The 21,355-nt window shown below is 45.8% G+C and overlaps 2 protein-coding genes across 8 annotated transcripts in view; one reads left to right on the top strand and one right to left on the bottom strand.

Annotated features, from left to right (window-relative positions):
- NOA1 (nitric oxide associated 1) overlaps positions 1-18,426 on the bottom strand; it is a 38,445-nt gene extending 20,019 nt beyond the window's left edge. For all 4 annotated transcript variants that reach the window (XR_014787870.1, XM_084835077.1, XM_084835075.1 and 1 more), the window contains exons 1-4: positions 16,516-18,426; positions 10,948-11,112; positions 7,201-7,406; positions 569-700 (exon numbers count right to left, since the gene is read on the bottom strand). Coding sequence is in view for 3 of the 4 variants with exons in the window: in XM_084835077.1 (XP_084691203.1) it covers positions 569-700; positions 7,201-7,406; positions 10,948-11,112; positions 16,516-17,734 (1,722 nt within the window). In the remaining variant the exon portion in view is untranslated. The remainder of the gene's footprint in view (positions 1-568; positions 701-7,200; positions 7,407-10,947; positions 11,113-16,515) is intronic.
- Positions 18,427-19,900: 1,474 nt separating this feature from the next.
- The window catches only part of POLR2B (RNA polymerase II subunit B), a 37,054-nt gene continuing 35,599 nt past the window's right edge, over positions 19,901-21,355 (top strand). For 2 of the 4 annotated variants that reach the window (XM_084835070.1, XM_084835068.1), the window contains exons 1-2: positions 19,901-20,050; positions 20,758-21,164. Coding sequence is in view for 2 of the 4 variants with exons in the window: in XM_084835067.1 (XP_084691193.1) it covers positions 20,032-20,050; positions 20,617-20,689 (92 nt within the window). In the remaining 2 variants the exon portion in view is untranslated. Of the gene's footprint in view, positions 20,051-20,616; positions 20,690-20,757; positions 21,165-21,355 lie in introns of all 4 variants that reach the window. The other 2 variants (XM_084835067.1, XM_084835066.1) reach the window with 1 other exon arrangement.

Raw genomic sequence — 21,355 nt, 5'->3', positions numbered from 1 at the left:
AATTAAAAGGCCCAGGGAAATATGATTGTGTTTATGACTTATGTTATTTTTTCTCTTCACACACATGTATAATTTTAAATCTTTCCCCCAACTATCTTGTAAGTTTTTGATATTCTTACATTCTTAGTAAAACATTTTTTTTATTCCAACCTAGGTGGAAATATAGTTTCTGCTAACTTGAAATTTTTTTTTACTTGGATTCACACTGACCAAACTAAAAGGACAGGAAGACAGCCTTTGTTTCTTTTCTTTTTTTTTTGTTAGCCCAGAGGGACTCCCATAAACTTGATTCCTGCCCAGAGTAAATTGGGGGAAGAGGGATCGGGGGAGAGTACCAGGGGCAAGCAACTTGAATGGACGTGAAGAGGGGAGTAACTGTATGAGCAATGGCATTTAACCAGTAACCCTGTCAACCTCTGGTAGTGAGGGAATAGGACAGGGAAAAGGGAAAACTCTCCTTTAGAGTTGATAACCTGGGCTCTCAATGTGTCTGGAATATACCTCACCCAGACCAGTTACACCTTGTAATACATACCACAAATAAGACCTTGATATCTGCCTCTCTTACCTGTAAATAATCTATGCGTCCCAATGCACCCAGAAACAGGGTCATCCCAGGCTTAAGTATAAATGTCCTTGGAACAATGGCAGAGGTTGGCAAGACAAGTTTGATTTCTTTTTCATTTAGGAGGTTTAAAACCTAAAAACAAGCCAAAGGTATATATAAGACAAATATACCAATTTTCCTATTTTTCCCTTTTTATAGCAGCGTAGGTAACTTGAGATCTTGCATAGCTATATGGCAGTTTAAAATTAGCTGATAGGAAAGATGATGATCCAATAACACTTCTTAGGCCACTGATGGCAAAACAGCACTTGTCATCTAAATGCTATTCAGGTGCAGGAATGCCTAGTTAGTTAAGACTGACTTAATGAGAAACAATGGCCTTAATCCAAAGGATTGAAGAATATGCATACAAGGGAGCTGCAACTCTCTACAGACTTACAAAGGGCCAAATAGCTTGAAAACTTATTTCCTTGCTAAATACTGTGCAGCTAAGTTCAGTATGCTCTAGAGGCTTTGGATTTGCATTTCTTGAACAACAACTTCCCAATAATGCATAGCAAACAGTTTTAAAAAAAACTGGGGAAGTTTCACAAAATTTTTGATGGTGTAGGGGCCTATTCTTCAGGGAGAGAAAGGGAGTGAGGAAAGCGCGGGGAGGGGGGGAGCTAAAAACATCACTAGGTAGACCCAAATCCTTGAGTGTATGTACAGTAACTCTTTGGAACTCAGCTTGCATTTGTATCCTCCACCTTTCCAAGGAGCTCAAATTGGTTTTTAGCTGCCCACCCATCCTGCCAGGTTGGTTAAACAGAGACCATTACTGCCCAAAGGAAGCCATTGAGTGTCTTAGCTGAGCAGGAATTAGCTAGACCTGTTTGGTTCTGGGAACCGTTGGGGAGTGGGATGAGAAAGGAAGCCCGAGCTGCAAGCTTGGTTCCCTTCCATTTGTCTGGAACTTAGTATCAAGTTAAATCTTAGAAATGTTAACATTTCCCCAAAGTGTTGTGATTTAAAGCTTGAAAAGGAGATGACTTCAGAATCTGAAAATATGGACACTCGGGATTTAATTATAGAAAGCCTTGCAAAATGAGTGCAACCCCATGCCCGTTACCAATATTTCAAATAAAGACATTGCTGGTACTGACATGGAACAACAAACTAACCTGGTTTGCACATAACAAGAACCCAGAGTTTGGGTTGACTATGGGTTGTTGAATCCTGGGTTGTCATTACATGCGAACCCAGAACGATGGGCTAACTCTGGGTTGTTAACCATGAACAACCCAGGAAGATAACCCATGGTTTGTTATTAGGTTGTGAACTCTGGGTTGTTTCAGCTATAGTTTGTCATGATGTGTGAACCCAGAATCATGGCTCGTTCATCGGTTGTTTTGCCAGGCTACAGAGGCAGCAGGAAAAGTGGTAAAAAACCTGGCCATTGTACAGGTCAGTACTACAGTGCCACAAAGGCATTTGAGATAGAGAGAGGGAGCGAGTGAAGGAGGACGGAATAAAACAACCAAGGAATTGAAAAAACAACCTGCATTTTGCACGATCATCTGGCAGACAAATCATGGATAAACTCTGGATAAGGCAACAACCCATACTCTGGGTTGCTGTTATGTGCAAACCAGGTTAGTGTGTTAGAAGAATCCCACTGTGAACCAGCACTACACCTTAGAGTAGTGGCATGGGAAGGCTACAATGTGGTAGTCATTTCTAGCAATCTCTATATGATAAAGATAACATGTAAACAGACCAGCTCTTGGGGTGAACCATACAAGTTGAAGCCTGTTAAACACATAAAGTGTATCTGTTAACATGACGCAACCATTCATATGAACATGGCTCTAATCACTGGAGAACTCAAAATTTAAGTTAGGATGAGCTTTTCTTTTTCACAGGACAATTATACTGTGGCTTTCCGTATATATTCTTTCTGTTGCTGTGCCTACAGTATGTTCCTTTCTCAAGTACCAGATCAACTTTCAGCAAGAAGGTAGCATTTTTGAATAGTTAAGTTCCAAATATTTCATAGCTCATTTTACTCCACTAATGTGAGTAAATTTTGCAAAGGAAGAGGATCACAAACAACATATTCTGCAGGTGCGCCACCTCTCTAGCCAGATGTAGCATCTCTGGAAGCGTAATGAATTTTGAAGTACAACTTGGCATGTCATCCCTCTTTTGCTTAACACACATTCCAAATTAAAGTCATGCACAGGTAAAGTTATGGAAAATGACTGAAGCAAACTCTATTCACTCATCTCCTGGCCCTTTCTGAAGGCTTCAAACAACAGTACTCTGTGTAATCAATAGCTACTCCGCACAAACTAGTTCAAAGCAAACAATTTGCTTTACAGAGAGCATTAAGCAACAATCAGTCATTACAAGATCCAACAGAGCACTGTGGGAAGCTTTTGCTAAAGTCTATGAGAATTTATTTGTAAAAGGTGCCCAGCTTTGAACTAAGCAGACGTGCTTTGTACTAACAAGCAGTTCATTAACTAGTCTTAATTAAAAAATTCACTCTCAGACCTCCCTCTATTTTCTTGTGATCTTTTGGTTTCCAAAGTGAGTTTTCTTTCTCTGCATTTTTAGGTGTGTGCACATGCTCCAACACCCCCACCCCAATATAGCATTACTGTCCAGTGCTGCTTCTATCTTCCTAGAGCTCTGGGTCTTTATCATCTACTAAGCCTATACAATTTTTCACATTAAAGGAATGAGCTACAGGATTAATTTTACAAAGTAATGAAAGATTTCTGTTAAATCTACCCAATACCATTCATTTATATGTCTTTTAAAAATCATGAGATACCGTTACCTTATTTAAGTTTTTTTGTTAACTACCCTCAAAGGGTTGGGTAAATTTCAGGGTTAGGGTTTTTAAATGGATGAAACATGACAAATAGAATACTGTCAATATGTCATGGTTGATTCTATGATTGTTTTGTTACTTCATTGTTAGCTGTTTGAATTTCTGAATTCAAAAGAAAAGTAGGATGTAAAATTGTAAAATAAAAGGCGAAATATTGGAGAGGCAAATGAGATAAGCAATTGTACATTGTGAATATTGAGCCTGTGACTCAAATTTCCTTTCAAGTGAGCTCAAACACTGAAATAATTTAATGTTGATGTTCACAAGAATTCTGCACCGCCATTCATAATTTACACCCCGCTGGGTGCCAATCTGAATAGCTGCTTCAATTGCAAAGCTTGCATTTGAAACAACAGAAAGTTTATCCAGGGAGAGAAATATGACAATCTGCATATATTTTGAAATCTGTGTAAGCTTCAGTCAAATATTATTTGAAAAGGTGTTCCACAGACAACAGGTAAGTGGAAGTCTAGAATCTCCCAAAAAACTATACTAGTAGATTATGCACAACAATGTGCTTATATATACCAATATGTGCTGTAAACAAACATTCACAGCACATATTCTCAGTTCCATACCAATATTTTCTAGGAAGATTTTATCAAACCAATTTAGGGGCAAATTATAATCCCATAACTGCATGATTTTAAAACTTTATGTATTAATCCTGGGTTTTGCCAAAATGGATGTACTAACAAGTATCTTTTATTATAAATAACCAACAAGTTCCCTGCCTCCTCGAATGACAATGATGTAGGCTTTCTTGAAAATTTTGAATAGGAAATATCCTAAATCAACTCAGAACCAATGTAGCATGCTTGACTTGCATTTAGTAAACAAAACTGTAACAAGTAGGCCACATTAATTTTATGTGCTGTATAAATTATACCTGGGCCAAAACGTTTGACACAGCCTTTTCAGAAGAAAATTGGGAAGGGGTGGAGAAAGAAAAGAAAAAAGATTTTCAGGTGGCATGAGAGCTCACTGAAACAAGCTGTAGCAGTTGCCCCCCACCCCATCTTTTAAATTGCTCTGTCATAGCAAGCAGCAATGGAGCAATGCAATTGGTGGTCTGACAAGTCACGATGTTACCCCACAATGCCTTGGTAGGAATGATGTCAAATCATGCATAGTGTTGTTCCAGAGGCATGGGGGGGGGGGCGGGGAGATGATGGCTGAATGACCATGGTTTGATCCTGGCTTGTTTAAATTAACCAGAGAAGGGGAGGCAGGAGCACAAGACTGGGAAGCAAATGTGGTGGGGAGACACAAATGTTCTGCCCAGGTAACAGAGATGCATCCTCAGTTACCAGAAGACCCAGATGTAACACAAGGAGCATATCAGCTGTCAAACCTGCCAGAGCTTATTTAAAGTCTGGCTAGGCACACACCAGGGAAAACTGTCCCTGGAGCAATCTCATGGCCCAGAGAATGGGAAATAGGAGAGCTTGTGAAGAGAGGAACACAGTAGGAAGCTTAAACACACCCCTCTATTCTGAGACCTGCACGAGAGTGGCAAAGGCAAGGCGTGGGGTCAGTGGACAATGCCTGCAACTTCAGCAGCGGTGGGGGATCAGTTTGTATGGTCTGCCCCAGAGACTCAGCCAGCAGTCCCCCCGAGGTCTTGGTCACCGCTCGGAATGAGGGGATGACCCAGGCCATCAATACCATTGCTCCCATACATCCTCGGCCAAATTATAGAGCTGGGTCAGCTCCTTGGTACTCTGAGGAACTGAAGCCTGTAAAATGATTGGGTTGACAACTAGAGCCCAAGTGGCAAAATATACAATAGCAAATAAGATCATTCACAAGTCAGAGCCCATTATCAGGCCTACTCTTGTGGTGATGAAGGCAGTGAGGGAATCTTACTTCTCCACCACAACTGCATCCACACAACTCTGGCCAGCACAGGCACCCCTTTGCTTTGTTTACCACCTTGCCTTATGAAGAGTTCTGGAGAATTCGAAAGCTTGCACAGTATTTTGTGACCTTGGGTTGGCCTAATAAAGGTATTACGGTGATATGGATTTTGGACATTTTCTTTTGGCATAATAATGTAATTCATTTACTGATTCTAGAAATGTTTACCACAACACTGTTCCTATGTACTTTTACTATTGGGCTGGTTTGCACGATCACTGTGACTTAAACAAGCCACGGTGGCTTGTTGAGAGCTACGGCACATAATTTAAATAGTCACTGCCTGGGTGCGGCTTGTCGTGTCATCTGAACCCAGGTGTCGCGGTCGTTGGAGGGTTAAATAACCGTCAAATAACTCATGGGCTGTTGTAGGGTTATTTGATGGTTGTTTAGCCCTCGAACAAGCCTTGGGTTCAAATGACATAAGCCGTAGCCAGGCAGTGGTTCTGCAAACTGTGCCTGGCATGTGCCATGGCTCTCAACAAGCCACTGTGATCATGTGAACCTGCTGATTGCTATCGCATTACATGGAGCTAACTGTTGTTCCTATGTAGGACTTATTTCTAAGGCCAGGGACTGAGTTTTCCAATATACGTCAGATGTTTCAATCATGCAGAAGCAGAGTTTAATACAGTAATGGCATGGATAGCACAAAATCCTTATTTAGAATGACTTCTAATATGACCCGCTGGTAAGCCTCTAGGATAAGGGAGAACACCTTTCTACACATCCTTTTACAAATAGCACAAAGATGGTATAATCAAGGGAGCTTTCTCATCAACTGTGGAGTCAGGGGATGAAGGCAGTTTCTTATTTCATGGATAATGGAGCTGAATGTAGTTTTTTAATTTAATATTGGACCTTAGCTATTTAAAAGTGAAGGTGAAATTCACTCACAGATGTTTGTCTTAAGAAAATTATTGGTTGAATCAGAAGAACATTGAGCCTAAGGAAAATAGCTGCTAGCACTGTTCTGAAAACACCTGTGGGAGACTTTGCACAAGAGCTCACACAATGCTATAATAAGGAGGTTGTTCTGCTTCTCCTTGCACAAGAGGTTGTGCAAGATCCTGACAAGTTTGTGTGAGAAGAGCAACACTGTTGGACTTGGTTTTGCTTTTCTCATGCAGTGCTCTAGTGCAGGGGTGGGGAACTAGAATTGAGGGACTCTGTGACCTCTCTGCCCAGACCTCCACAGACCTGATGGCCTAATTTGGTTCCTGACTGAAACACCGTCTGAAGCTCCTCCAGCTGGCACTTCATTTGGGGACCTGACTTCGTGTGCCTTGCACTTTCCCCTGTTAGGGAATACATGGTGCGAGCAAAGCTCTTAGTGCACCACTTGCCCTCTCAATTGGGATGGCAAGCAGCAGACTAAAGGAAGCTCTGCTGTTATCTCCGATTATGGATCAGAGATAACACAGGGGATTCCCTTAAAGCACCGCTTGCACTCCTAACCGGGAGGGGGACTGGTGTGCAGGGGAATCCCCGCTGTTACCTCTGATCAATTATCAGAGATAACAGTAGGGATTCTTCTCCCTACTTGCCCTGCAGGGGCAGGGCTTGTGGAACACACAGAGCTTGGGGGAGGGGCCTCAGTTAAGGCCCTATGGGTTGACCTAGTGGGCCAAATTGGCTCACGGGCCAGAGGTTTTCAATCTTTGCTCACGTGAGGTGTTAACCAAACCCTTCTGTGAATGGAAGCCACTGTCAGATCCAGCCCAAAGCCTGAAACAAAGATCTTATTCCCAGGGCACTAGTAGCTAGTGAAGTACTGCCCTCTTCTCTGTCCCACACATCAAACCTCTTAAAAGTAGAAGGGGTTACTTACACAGCCATCTTTTATAATCCCTGGAGTGTCATAAAACCAGCGAGCATCTTTCACTTCATTGTATGTGAGTTCACATTTCTTGGTAGCAGTTTTGGATGGAAGGGAAGGTTCTTCCTCCATACTAAAAGACAATGCTTCAGCATCAAACTCGATTTCATTTTTTCCCCCTAGCTTTTTTGGTTGTTGAAATGTTCTTCCAATTCTGCCTGCATCAAAAGAAGAAAACAAGCAAACAAATTATTGTTTTTCTTCAACTGGTGATATTTTTTTCCTTACGTACAACTCATGGTACAATATTCTGGAGACAGCAGCTGCAGCAGCATCCAGACTGTGGTTCAACATTTGAAGTCCAGATTTCACTCTAAAAAGTCTTACTCCAGTGAACAATCACCCCTCATGGTCTATCTTCCGATGTCTGAACTAAAAAATATGGGCCAATCTCTTTACTGCATCCTCTTTTAGGACACAATCTTATTAAAGTTTAAAGAGAAAGAAGTCCTATAACTCCCAGCATTCCCCAGCCAGCCATGCTGGGAGTTGTAGGACTTCTTTCTCTCTAAACATGAGTTGGATTGCACCCTTAACGTGTTAATTCTATCCTGTAATCTCCTAATCTGGCATGCTACTAATACAATGGCCGGGATTCAAAGTACCATGAAACTAGTTCATTAAGTCCAAGGGGCTTTAGGCATTTACCCCAGGCCCCTAAACTGAATTCCTCTAGCATATGCCAAACTATTTCTAAAACTGAGGGAAGTTTCAAAAACAATCTGTGATACTGCATAGGGGTTAGCTGTACAAAGTTAAAAATAAGACTGTGCTAACACAAGACCCTTGTGTTAACCCAGACAGGAATTTGGACTCTGGCTATTATGATTACACTTGATTTTAGTGGGACGTGAATCAAATGCCACCTTTACCGCATAATCCTATGCATGCTCACTCTGAAGTATACCCCCATTATGTTCAAGGTGCTTCCTCAAAAGTAAACATGTACAGGATTGTAACCATAATCCTAAAATTCCTTTAAGGAAACTGTATACATTAAAACACATGTGATATTAAATAGAAGCATCTTCAGTGTGTTATTTCAATGACATACAAGAAAAACAGTTCACTGTTGCATAAAATCGATAGGTTCAGAAACCCTTTGAAAGTTTAGCTATGCCACAGTAACCATCAAGGCTTACAGAGAATTGGATTGTGATTTAGGAACTTCTATAAATACCAATAAATCATATAGCATATAACAGGGCACATAGCATTTTTGGTCCTGAAAGCTGCCTCCAGTGTCAGCAGGAGAGCTGCGTATGTGTGTGCACACACACCAACACCCACCCTTAGCACCAGGAAAACTGCAATCCCGGCAGCTTTGGAGTTGCTGGGGGAGGCTACCCCCGTACACTCTGACTGGGATTGCTGCTAACAGCAGCACAAGAACAGCAGTCTTTTCCCTGCAACCCAGCTGATTTGTACAGAGAGCGGTAGAGGGGTGCATGCAGCCGTGGGTGGTACACTTAGTAAGTCCATACCATAGTAAACACAAGAAGTTATATGTTCACAGAAATCCACCACCACCACCACCACCCTGGCCAATTTTAGTGATCTCTAAGAACATCTTCACTGAATGTGTGTGCATTCTTACAACGTACGATTCACGTACTAGAAACTAGGTATGTGCATCACCCCCGCTTTGATTCACACTTTGCTTTGACACTTCAGAAAATGGTCCGTTTCTGCTCGGACCAATTTGGAGCTAGTCCACTTCAAGTTGGTACCCGGCCTAAGCAGAGATTGGCCCGAACAGAAGCAGGTCCTCTTCAACTCAGTAATGAACCTGAGCTGAGATTTGGAAAGATGCCAGGTACCTGGCTGTCTCCCTTGCTTTGTTTCCCCCCACACACACCTGTCTGTGTAGCCAATCCACAGCATAGCTGAGTGCATACTTATTTATTTATTTAAAATATTTCTATCCCACCCTATATCATTAAGATCTCAGGGCAGCATACAGATAAAATCAATGTAAACAATGTAAAACAATAAATAATTTAAACACCTAAAACATATTAAACTATTAAACAAGCTAAAACCAGTTAAATCTAAAACAATAAAACAGTTAAAACAATGTGCTAGGGAATGCATTTAGCCCTCAAAGGCTTTGGTAAAAAGCCACGTTTTTACTTGGTGCCAAAACGAGCCCAATGTCTGCTCCAATCGGGCCTCCGAGGGCATTCCACAACCAGGATGTCACAGCAGAGAAGGCCCTCTCCCACATCCCACCATAGTGTATGTCTCGTACTGGTGAAACACAGAGGAGGGCCCCTCCAACAGATCCCAGTTCTCGGGCAGGAATAAATAGGGAGAGGCGCTCCCTCAAATACTGAGGTCCCAAGCCGCTTAGGGCTTTAAATATCATCATCAAAACCTTGAATTACGACCGGAAGCGTATGCTCTGAGATACACTTCAGGAAGCTTGGAAGGGAGGGCCCTGTTGGATTAGGTGGCTAGCCCCCAGCACTGGAGCTGTCCCACTCCCCTGGAATGGGCAGTTACTAGTAGAGGTGTTTGTTCACCAACCCCCAGCTTCAACTTGGACTTTGGTTTGGTGCTGCAGAAAACGGCCTGCTTCTACTTGGACTCAGTCTGTTTTGGCTTGGGACTGAATTTAAGCAGAGATTCGAAAAACCAAGGCTTTTGCTCCCACTGACTATCATGGGAAATCCAAAAGGAGCTGTAACTATTTTATCTTGGACAGAATTAGATAGTTACGAGCATAATGGTCCCTTAGGAGGGGATCATGCCTGCCAAATGTCAGAAAAAGTAGGTGCAGGCTTTTTTGTGCTATGTGCCTTTATATTTCGATTTATTTAAAACGGAACTGCCACTAACCTTTGTATTTCTGTGCAAAATTGGACAAATACAGCAGGGATAGTTGCCCCCTTCTGAGGGAATCAAGCCTGCCAAGTTTCAGAATGATAGCTGCAGCACTTTTGAGGGGGACACACTTATCCTCCTATGTTCCCTGTGAACTGTTGCTATGAAAATGACAGACAGCCTAGAGGTATCCCTAAGTAAGAAACCTCAAAGTTCAGAAGAATAGGTGTAGGAGATCACATAGAAAGGCAGTCCTCAGTTTTGAGGGGGGAACTGATTTGCTCTGCATTTCATCCATGTTTTGGGGGGCAATTTGTATGAAAGTTGCACACTTCAGAGATGTTTCCAGGCATGAAACCTGCAAAGTTTCAGAAGGGGCTGGAGGTTATGATGATTGAAAAGCAGTTTAAGGCATTTTTGTAGTGAAGTCTGGTAGCATTTGCAGGACATCCATCTCATGGTCCCATCCTTGACCTGCCCAAAATCATAGTGATTGGAGAGCCCCTGGTAAAACAGCCTTATGATTAGAAGGCGGACCTGTCAGTCACTCAACCCCACTTCCTCCCCCACCCATCAGTGTTTAGAAAAATGAAAGCAAAAGACACTATTTTTGGAGAGGCGCTGTCTGCCTTCCCAAAGCTGAATTGCGAACAAAGCCTCAAGGAGGATCCAGCTTCAGTTCTGATCACTTTGGAGGGAAGCCTGCTTCACCTCAGGAAGCACCAGAAATGTTCTGAAGGGGCCCAATTCAGCTTGGGCTTTGACCAAATCCAATGCACATCCCTCCTAGAAACTGTAACAAAAATTATAAAATAAAGACCAATCAAATATTTGTGTGCTGCAGTACTTGCATAGTTCCCAGAAACTACATACCTACTAAGTAGCTTTGCTTTTTGAGCATAGTAAGCTGTTTCTGTTCATCTTCACTGAGGTCTTCCTCTGTTTTCTCTGCATCTGCCATTAATCTTGCTTCCCTTCTGAATATTCTGTAAGGTGTAGGATTAATAATGGGAAATTTCAGAAGGTTCAAGGTAGTTCCTAGGGGAAAAAAACACCCACACATCCATAGTTAGGCCTACATGAAACCAACTGAGAATCAAGATTCTGAAGTAGGTATAAGCAATATATACCCCCAACACTATTATGCAAGGCTGAAAGCTCTTGGTGGCATCCCGATAATCTTTAGGCCAGGCAGCTGCAGAGAGAATATTTATTTATTTACAGCATTTTTAGCCTGCTCTTCAGCCAAACAAGGCTCCCAGAGCAGCTTACAAAAATTAATAATGAGACAGTCCCTCGGGCTTATTATCTAAAAGACATGCCACAAAAGGAAAAGAGATTGGGAGGGAGGGAGGAAAAAGCAAAACTCAAGCACCAGTACTTAGTTTCAAAGTTTTTATAAGTGTTATTTCTGGCAGGGAAGGGTGAAACCAGCTCCCTGCAGCTGTTTCTTCTCTGGTCAATGTATGGGGCTAGGCTGGTCTCCTCCTTGCCGTGATGTTATTCCTGGGAGGCATGAGGTGCAGCCTCCCACTGCCCCTTTGTTCTCTGGTCAATGGATGAGGCCAGAGTCTGCAGTCCCAGGGAACTGTCAGTTGGAGCTTTAGATGTCATGGTGATATGATGGCAAGATCTCATTCCAGTATTTATCACTTTCTGAGCTCCCATGTTCTCTAGAACTGGTATAATGTAACCATGAGCCAAGAAGTTCCCAGTTCAAATCTCTCCTCAGTCATGGCCTTATGAAATGCCTCAGGCAAGCCACTATGTCTCAGACTCATTCCACCATATTGCAGTACCAGTTTAATATTGACTTACTGTCACGCCCGCACTGGATGTCATGCCCTTACTGGAGGAGTCTTCCTCAGAGAAAGAGCTGGAGGCCCCATAAGCCCAGGGCACCCCAGACCAAGGACTGCCACCAGACCCACAGGAGCCTGAGTCCTCAGGGGAGATGGTTGCAGGGCCATCCCTGTCAGGAGAAACGGACCCTACCTCTGAGACAGAGGCTGAGCAACTCCCTGGCCCCCAGGGAGCATCATTGCCTCAGGTGACAGGCTAGTAGGGCTCTGATGAGAAGGGGTACTTGCCTCCAGAAAATATCTCCTCAGGAGTAAGGCTCTGGAAAGGGAGTTTTGATCCTGCAGTTAGAATTTGCTCCAGGCAAAGCATGACACCTACCTTACATTGGCCAGATGTAATTTCAAAATATGTTTGTCACACATGAACTGCAGCAAGCTTTGGGCTCACATACTACACCTCCCTTTCCTCCATCCTTCATGTAAAGGGGGAAGAAATGCAAAGTTCCAGTTGTGGTTTTTAATGATCAGTTTACTGTTTCATCCTGTTACAGAAAACTGTGATTTATACAAACTATAGTTACCAGAATCTGGTCAATGTTAGATGAATGGAAGATAAACACATGTAATAAAGGGCACAATCCTATGGGCTGTGCCCTGAGAACTCGTAAGCCCCGAACCCAGAGGCTTATGAGTATCCTACACAGAGAAGGAGCGCTTTGCACCTTCCCTGCTGCATTTTAGCTAGACGGGCGATTCCGCCTGTCTAGCGGAGGCTTTGGGAAGGGGGAGGGAAGGAGGCTGGGGTGGTGAGAGGAAAGGCCCCTTCCCCTTCCTGCCCCCAGGAATGCCTCCTTTCCCCATCTCCACACTCCATTTACCAAGCGCAGAGAGGCAGCCAGTGCAGTTCTTTCCACACCAGCTACGAGGGGGAAGGGGAGGGGTGAGGAGCACAGTTTCCTGGTTCTGAGCTGGGGGCCCTGTCTTCAAGCATCGAGCCAGGAATCTGAAAAATCCTATGTCCCCCAGAGATTGTCTATGGGACGAAGGATTGCTTCCTCCAGAATTGAAAGAAACAAATAGTATTCATAACTGTCAGCTCATATTGATCAAAGGCTTACCTACATATGTTTAGGCCTGAGTTAGATGAACTGACTGCTACAGTTGTAGAAAGAAAATAATTATGGTGTTACCATTGGACTAATGAGTGAATTCATAGGCCTGTTAAAAGCCACCCAGTTCAAATCTCACCTCAAACATGACCTTATGAGATGGCCGTGGGCAAGTCACTAAAAAGGATCACGATGACCTTCATACAAAAGATGTTTCATATCTAATTGTGACATTACTGCACTACTTAATACAGTTGTGTCTGCAGCATACTGAAAAGCTACAGAAAGACTGAACTATCTTTTCTGCTTTTCTTGTATCCTTCTTGAGATAGCACTGTGTTCTAGGTCCAGGTTTACACAGCATTACAACATTTTCAATCGTATTTTCTAATCATCTCCGATGTTCTATTTTCTTTTGGGGGGGATGTACAACAACTTAGTAAGAGGTCAAACTCAGTAACTACGTAACTACAGCTATGATCAGTTTTCCCAACAGAAATATTCTGCAATCAGTAATACTGGATTTCAAACTCCATTAGCTGCCTAGCAAGAGTCATTCAGTCTTTATACAACTCTTTCATCTCCTTTAGATATAACTTAAAGTACCATGGTAATGTCACAACTTTGTATGGTGCTATCACACTGTAGTTCTATTGCCCAACATGCACATACATGAGTTTATGATGGGTCATAATATGGGTTTTATCCACTGTTAGTCCTACTTAAGAGCAGGGCCACTGAAATGGGTAGGAGTCCAATTCATTTCAATGGGTCTACTCTAAGTAGGACTAACATTGGATACAACCCTATGTGAGTGAATTATCAAAAAAATGTGACACATTATACATTTTAGGATCTTGCTGCCTTAATATATGAACAGGAATCTGCCCCCCACCCTTTATGCCAGCACTTACCGAACATGAGACACAGCAGCTTTGCAAAGAAGTCCTCAGAAGGTACTTGGCTGCTTGTCACCCCAAACCTATGCAAGTCATTTGTATCCTATTGACAGTACGAAGAATTTTTTTTTTACTCTCTTGCAATTTACAGAACATTTCCTCTCTGATTGCCTGGAGGTAATCTTGACGCACTACAGATGATTAGACAGGTGGTTATTTACAAGCCAGACTTCAGGTATGTCTAGAAGGCCTTTAAAAGCTGGTGTAGCATAGTAGGAAAGAGACTGGGCTACAAATTAAGCTGTCTGTGGTTTGTATCTCACCTCTGCCATGAACTCACAAAGTGGCTTTAGGCAAACTACTCTCTTTAGCCCCACATCCACTTGCAATATGGGGATAATAATACTGGCCACTGGGTTAGAATCATAGAATAGTAGGTTGGAAGGGGCCTATAAGACCATCGAGTTCAACCCCCTGCTCAATGCAGGAATCTAAGTCAAAGCATCCCTGACAGATGGCTGTCCAGCTTCATCTTGAATGCCACCAGTGGGAGAGCCCACTACTTCCCTAGGTAATCAGTATATAGGATTTCAAATCAATATAGGAAATTTAGCTCTACTACTACCTCCCCCAGCACTGATCTTTGTCCCCTAGCACACAGCTGCCCTCCAGCCATACTTACCATATAGTTTCCCCCAATAAATGTAGGTCTTCCTTTTCCTGTGTAAAGTCCTCCCCCAGGTTATCTTTCTTCATGGACCCTCATTTCCTCAACTCCTTGCCTCCTTTCTTCCACCATTCCCTTCAATGTTTCCCTGTGGTTCCACCTTCTCCCCTCTACCCACTTCCTTTCAGACACCCTTTCTTCTCTTTTATCATAACAGTACACTGGTGCTTCTATATCTAGACCATGTGTAAGGTTTTCTCCACTGAAAGTTACCTATTACTTCCCTCACTGAAACTGCATCATTCTGTACACTTTATCCTTTTCCCTTAGCAGTCAGAATATTTATAGCCATTCTGCAGCATCACAGTAATTCAGCCAATAGCTAGAAAAGTTCACAGGCAGCAGCAAGCAAAGTAAAAATAACAGGAATTTAATCCATTATATTTATATCACACTCCCTGTAAGTGCGTATGCTGCATGTAAATGCACTTTGACCCTAAATTGGGGGGAGGGGGAGAGACAGTATAAAGACCCCCTAACTTTGAGGGGGTAAAATACTGGGAAGGGGGTTTACCCTCTCCCCAATTCCAGAAAATGGCAGGGATGAGGGCTGTGTATGCACAGTGCCCTCTTTCTGCCAGGGAACCCTTGAGAGTAGAGCACAGTGCACAGGTACAAGCCCTCAGCCAGCTGGGGCTAGGAGTTAGAAGGATCACAAAATAATATATGTGAAGTGCTTTCAACACTCTAAAGTGCTATACAAAATTTAAATATTGTTTAATGTGTTCAAATAACCTATCAGATCTCCACAGTCCAGACACATCAGAGCTTCAGCCTCCCTTCGTCTTCCAATCACATGGCAGATAAAGATACTGTATGACGTTCTAGAAGAACAGCTGTATTTGTTGTTGGTTTTGGCTATAAAACAAACTAAGGGTGCAATCCTATGCATGCTTTGACTGAAAAAAAGTCCTACAACAAGCGTACCTGATGGTACCTTAAAAGATGGAGGGCGCAATCCTATGGCCGCTAGCCATAGGATATGCTGTTTTCTGGGAACGGAGCCCGTGCGCCGAAGTCGGTTCCCAGAAAACTGATCTCCCCGCACTTCCGCGCTGCCTCCAAGGCAGTGGGGAAGAACCCCATCCTCCGCACTTGCAAGAGGAGTGTGGAGGGGCTGGAAAGGGGTGTGGCTGGGGGTGTTGCAGGGCAGGGAGATCATAGCTGCCTGTACAACACATCCAATGTCATCGTACAGCAGCCTCCTTCCCCACTCCGTCGTCCCACGGCTAGACAGCCGCAATTGGCTGTCTAACAGAAAAAGTAGGGCAGAAGAAGTGCAGAGGGAACAATCCCCTCCGTGCTTCTCCTGCCCTGCTTTGGATAGGTGGTCGCCTCCAAGTTTGGAGGCGGCTGCCTATCTAGATAGGATTGTGCCCTAATATGTTTACTGTGGCATGAGCTTTTTTTTGCAAGAGCCTATTTCACCTCATCAAATGTGCTTTCCTACAAAAGCTCATGCCATGCATTTGTTGGTCTTTAGTTGCCACATGACAATGTGAAAGCTGCATCTGTGCAATCTGCATGGCCAGCTCCCAGCCATATGTATGTTTGGAACAGGTATTGGTCTTTGCTAGGTCACCTCCAGCATCCTTGGACCTGCACTCCAGAACTCAAACTTAGGAACATAGGAAGCTGCCTTATACCAGACCATTGGCCCATCTAGCCCAGTATTGTCGACAGTGACTGGCAGCAGCTCTCCAGGGTTTCAGGCAAGATTCTCTCCTTGCCCTACCTGGAGAAGCCGGGGATCAAACCTGGGACCTTCTGCATGCAAAGCATGTGCTCTATCACACTGAGCTACAGCCCCTCCCCTTAATCACACAGACACTCCCATGCAGGCTTCCCTGCATGGTTTCAAAGGGTAAACGTGCAGTTGGCAAAATCCCCCAATTTCCTCTGACCTGGCCAAGGCGAGATTGTTGCCCTGTTGATGGCATCAGAGGCTCTGGACTTGCAGTAGTCCGACTGCAAGAGAGTATTGAAGAGGGTAGACTTTCCTGTGTTGGTGGCTCCCACGAGGTACACGTCCCCATTGAATTTCCAAGAGCTCTGCAACTTGGAGATCAGCTCCTCCACCCCATAGCCCGTCTTGGCACTGATGAGGTGCACACCAACCACACGCTGCTGGTTCCTGCTGGGCTGACTCAAGTCCACGAGGCCAGCATGGGCGCAGGTTTCCAGCAGCCGGTCTCGGAGGCGCTTCAGGTACTTTAGGGAGTCGCCGGGCAGCAGATCCACCTTGTTGCCCAGCACAAAGACGTGGGCCTCGTTGCCCACCAGCTCAGGCAAGTCGGACACGATCGGGTCTGGCAGGTCCAGCACATCCACCATGCAGAGCACCAGGGGCGGGCGGCCGTGGCGAGGAGGGCTGCGCAGAGCAGCGCTCACCAGGCTGCGGTAGTCTTCCCGGGACATTTGCACTTGCAGGGCCCGCTGGTGATGCACCAGGAACCAGCAGCGCTGGCACACAGCTCCCTCCAGCGCCTGCTGCTCGTAGCTTGGCCCCTCCTGGGCGGGATCCCGCTGCTGCCCATCCTTCAGGTCCTTCCGCTCGTCGCTACCTTCCTCCTGCTGCGGCGGCGGCTCTTGAGGCCCCACTAGGCTCATGTATTTCTCGCTGGGCAGGTACCCGGGCACGGCAGGGTCCCGGCAGTGCAGCTCCGCGCCGCAGCCCGAACAGCTCACTCCGCTCGACGGCACCGAAGGGTCCGGCCGCCCCTTCACCTTGTGGCCCTCCCGCGCGGGCTCCCCGCGTCGCTCGCAAAGCTGCTGTCGCCGCCGGTCGCTCCGAGCCCGCTCCGGCCCGCCCTCGGCGCCCCGCTGCTGCTCATTTTCCTCCTTGGGCGCCGGCTGCTTCTCCGCAGCGTCCGGCTCCTCAGGGAGGTACTCGGGAAAGACGAACTGCTCCTCCTCTCGCTCATGTGGCGCTATCGCCGCCGCTTCCCAGCGCCGCAGACCGCCGGCTGTGGGTCGCCGAGGCAACGCGCCGCTGCTGCGGCTTCCGCATACGGGCCCAGGAAACGGACGACCCCACAGGCGAGGCAAGCCCAGCAGCACAGCGCGCCGGAGACCGTTCATCGTCCCCAGTAGGCAAAGCGGCCCCAAAAGCCGAGAGCGCATGAGGTGAAGGGAGTGAGCGGGCGGGCGGACCAGAGCGGCCCCGGGCCCGCGGTCCTCCAAGCACTCACGCCCCCTGTCGGAGAAGCGACGGCGCCGTCAAACGGGCGCGCGGCACTCTTCCTCTTTCAGCTCTGTCCTAGCGTAAAACAGGTTTGCTTCGGTGGAGCCTGGTGGTTCCGATTTCACTGGGGCTGCGAATCCGCTCTGGATTTCAGTCAGAACTCTAAAGGAGCTATCCAAGGTTCAGCACCTAGCTTCTTTAGAGTTCTGGCTGACACCCAGCATGGATTCACAGCCCCATTGAAATCGGAGCCAGCAGCCTCCACTGGTTTATTTTGAAGGCTAAAGTTGCATTCGTGTGTGCGCTTACCTAGGAGTAAGCCCCATCGGACATAATGGGACTTACTTCCAAGCAAACACTCGTAGGGCTGGACGGCACACCCCACTGAATTCCATGGGACTCGCTAGGGAGAGCGGAAGGCTTCTCTCCTCACATTTCGGATGGGGGCTTAGGTGTATAGTGGCTTGAATTGCTGCCCACTACTTGATCTTTATGGGTAAAATACAGCGCCACAGCTACAGGTCTGCAACACAATACTGTCCTGTGCACACATTAGAATACAGCTATTTCAAGTGAGGATCTAAAGAGCCTCTTGTTGAGGGTGAAAGTGGAGAATGCAAAAGCTGGTTTGAAACTCAACATTAAAAAAAAAAACTAAGATCATGGCATCTGGCCCCATCACTTCCTGGCATATAGAAGGGGAAGAAATGGAAGCAGTGACAGATATTATTTTCTTGGGCTCCAAGATCACTGCAGACGGTGACTGTAGCCATGACATTAAAAGACGCTCCTTGGGAGGAAAGCTATGGCAAACCTAGACAGCAGAGACATCACCTTGCCGACAAAGGTTCATATAATCAAAGCTATGGTTTTCCTAGTAGTAATGTATGGCTGTGAGAGCTGGACTATAAGGAAGGCTGAGCACTGAAGAATTGATGCTTTCGACCTGTGGTGCTGGAGAAGACTCTTACGAGTCCCCCGGACTGCAAGGAGGTCAAATCAGTCAATCCTAAAGGTAATCAACCCTGACTGCTCATTGCAAGGACAGATACTGAAGCTCAAATATTTTGGCCACCTAATGCAGAAACAAAACTCACTGGAAAAGACCCTGATGCTGGGAAAGACTGAAGGCAAAAGGAGATGGGGACGGCAGAGGATGAGATGGCTAGATAGCTTCACCGATGCAATGAATATGAACTTGAGCATGCTCCGGGAGAGAGCGCAGGACAGGAAGGCCTGGCGTGCTATGGTCCATGGGGTCACAAAGAGTCACACGCGACTGAACAAGAACATTTCAAGTGAACACATTTCGCTCATACTGGCCACGTGTCTAAACTCCCTGACACCATCACATTCATGTTGAAAATCACCAAAGTAAAGGAAATCCCACAGAACACGCTTCAAGTTCTAGTAAAGGTCAATCGAGCTAAATTGCCCCCCACCCCCCAAGCCAGCGCCCCATTCGCTTGTATGCAGACAGGTTGTGCTTTTACCACTCAGTAGGGTAAAGTGGAGATCCCAAACCAAACAGGAACCCAAGACTAACAGGTTTAGTATGGCAGAAGCTTCTCTGGCCTACTGCTTCATCAGATGCATGGAGTGGACTGCAACCCACGAAAGCTTATAAATCTGTTAGTAGCAGCCTTCCCCAACCTGGCGCCCTCCAGGTGCAAGTCCCATAATTCCTGGCCAAATATACGCCAGACTCTTCGTTGTTTTTGCTGCAAACAGACCAACCGCCCGCCCCTCTGAATACTGCCCTAGGGCGCTATTCTAAGCACGCGTAAACTGCTGGGAGTTGTAGGGCTTTTTCTGCCGAAACATGCATAGGATTGCGCTCTTCATCTCTAGGCACTACGACGCACGGGATTGGGGGGTTGCGCAACGTGCGCTCAGACGACCGCTCGGGGTGCGACCCCGCTCGCGGCCGAGGCATCGACGCAATCCCTGCTTTGACTAATTACGCAAGCGCACAAGCTCCGCCTCGCACAGCCGCAGAACAGCCCAGGCGTATTTCTATGGGGAGACCAGCAGCCTTCGCGCAACCGTAGCGTGGGCGGAAGTGACGTTTTGAACGAAGGGGCGGTGGATGGGAAATGTGAGCTGTGCGCAGGCGCAGTTATAATCGGGTGGTTGTGCCTAAGAGCGCTGTTGTCTCTGGTCGTAGCGTGCGAGGGGTCCGCGCGAGTTACCTTCGCTAAGAGTGTGTGACCTGCTGTGAGGCGCCTTCGTCAAGATGTACGATGCGGATGAAGGTGAGCCCCCGCGTAAGGAAGCCGAACGGGGGGTGGGGGTAGCCCGCCTCTGCCTGTGCTGGCCCAGTCTGATGTCATTCTTCGCCCTTAAAGGCAGCCCCATCTGTAGGGCTGCAGGAAAGGCGTATGAAGCCTCGTCAGTAGTACGACTGCTGAATACTACGACTGCTTCTTGAGGGTCCATAGTGTTTCGGCCGCACTGCTTCAGTCATCCTTACGATACCTCTGTAAGGACACTGGGCACTAAAGGGCTTGCAGTGTTGAAGGCTGGGAACGTCCTTTTAAGTCAGGTGGATTAACCCTCATAATTAATGCGCTATGAAACAGTGCCTGGAACTGTGTGCAGTTGTGGTCTCCTTCTCAACCAGCATACAGTAGTAAGGTTGGGAAATCTGTCAGAGGTTTTGGAGAGCTGCTGTTGTTTGGGGTTTATTGGCTGGAGATCTTATGAAATAAGAAATAAGCCACTTAAAGTGGATTGGTTGTATGGATTTTGTGCAATTCTTTGCATGTTAAGGTTTAAAGAAACTACCATTGGAATTATTGGTCTTCCCCCTTTTTGGTAGATATGCAATATGATGAGGACGATGATGAAATCACTCCAGATTTGTGGCAAGAAGCATGCTGGATTGTCATCAGGTAACTTTATAAATTTGTTCTGATCCAACCAAAGTTAAGCTTATATATGTTTACTCACCCCTTCATAGATCACTGCCTTGTTGTGGCGAAGGGGCTTGCGTAACTCAGTGAAGCCATAAGTTATGCTGCGCAGGGCCACCCAAGACGGACAGGTCAGAGAGTTCTGACAAAATGTGGTCCACTGGAGAAGGAAATGGCAACCCACTCCAGTATTCTTGCCAAGAAAACCCCATGGAACGTATCACAAGGCTAAAAGAGATGACGCCGGAAGATGAGCCCCTCAGGTCGGGAGGTGTCCAATATACTACTGGGGAAGAGCAGAGGGAATTTCCAAGTAGCGCCAGAAAGAGTGAAGCGGCTGGGCCAAAGCCGAAAGGACACTCAGCTGTGGATGTGACTGGTGGTGAGAAGAAAGTCCGATGCTGTAATGAACAATATTGTTTAGGAACCTGAAATGTCAGATCAATGAATCAAGGTAAGCTGGAGGTGGTCAAACATGAGATGGCAAGATTGAACATCGACATCTTGGGAATCAGCAAACTAAAATGGACAAGCGTGGGCAAATTTAATTCAGGTGACCACCATATCTGCTACTGTGGGCAAGAATCCCTTAGAGGAAATGGAGTAGCACTCATAGTCAACAAAAGGGTGGGAAAAGCAGTACTG

This window comes from Heloderma suspectum, chromosome 2 (genome assembly GCF_057233095.1).
Source record: "Heloderma suspectum isolate Gila_16-S chromosome 2, 16-S_ref, whole genome shotgun sequence".
Classification (NCBI taxonomy): Eukaryota; Metazoa; Chordata; class Lepidosauria; order Squamata; family Helodermatidae; genus Heloderma; species Heloderma suspectum.
Note: the sequence above shows the minus strand (reverse complement) of the source record. Positions and strands in the feature narration are given on the sequence as shown.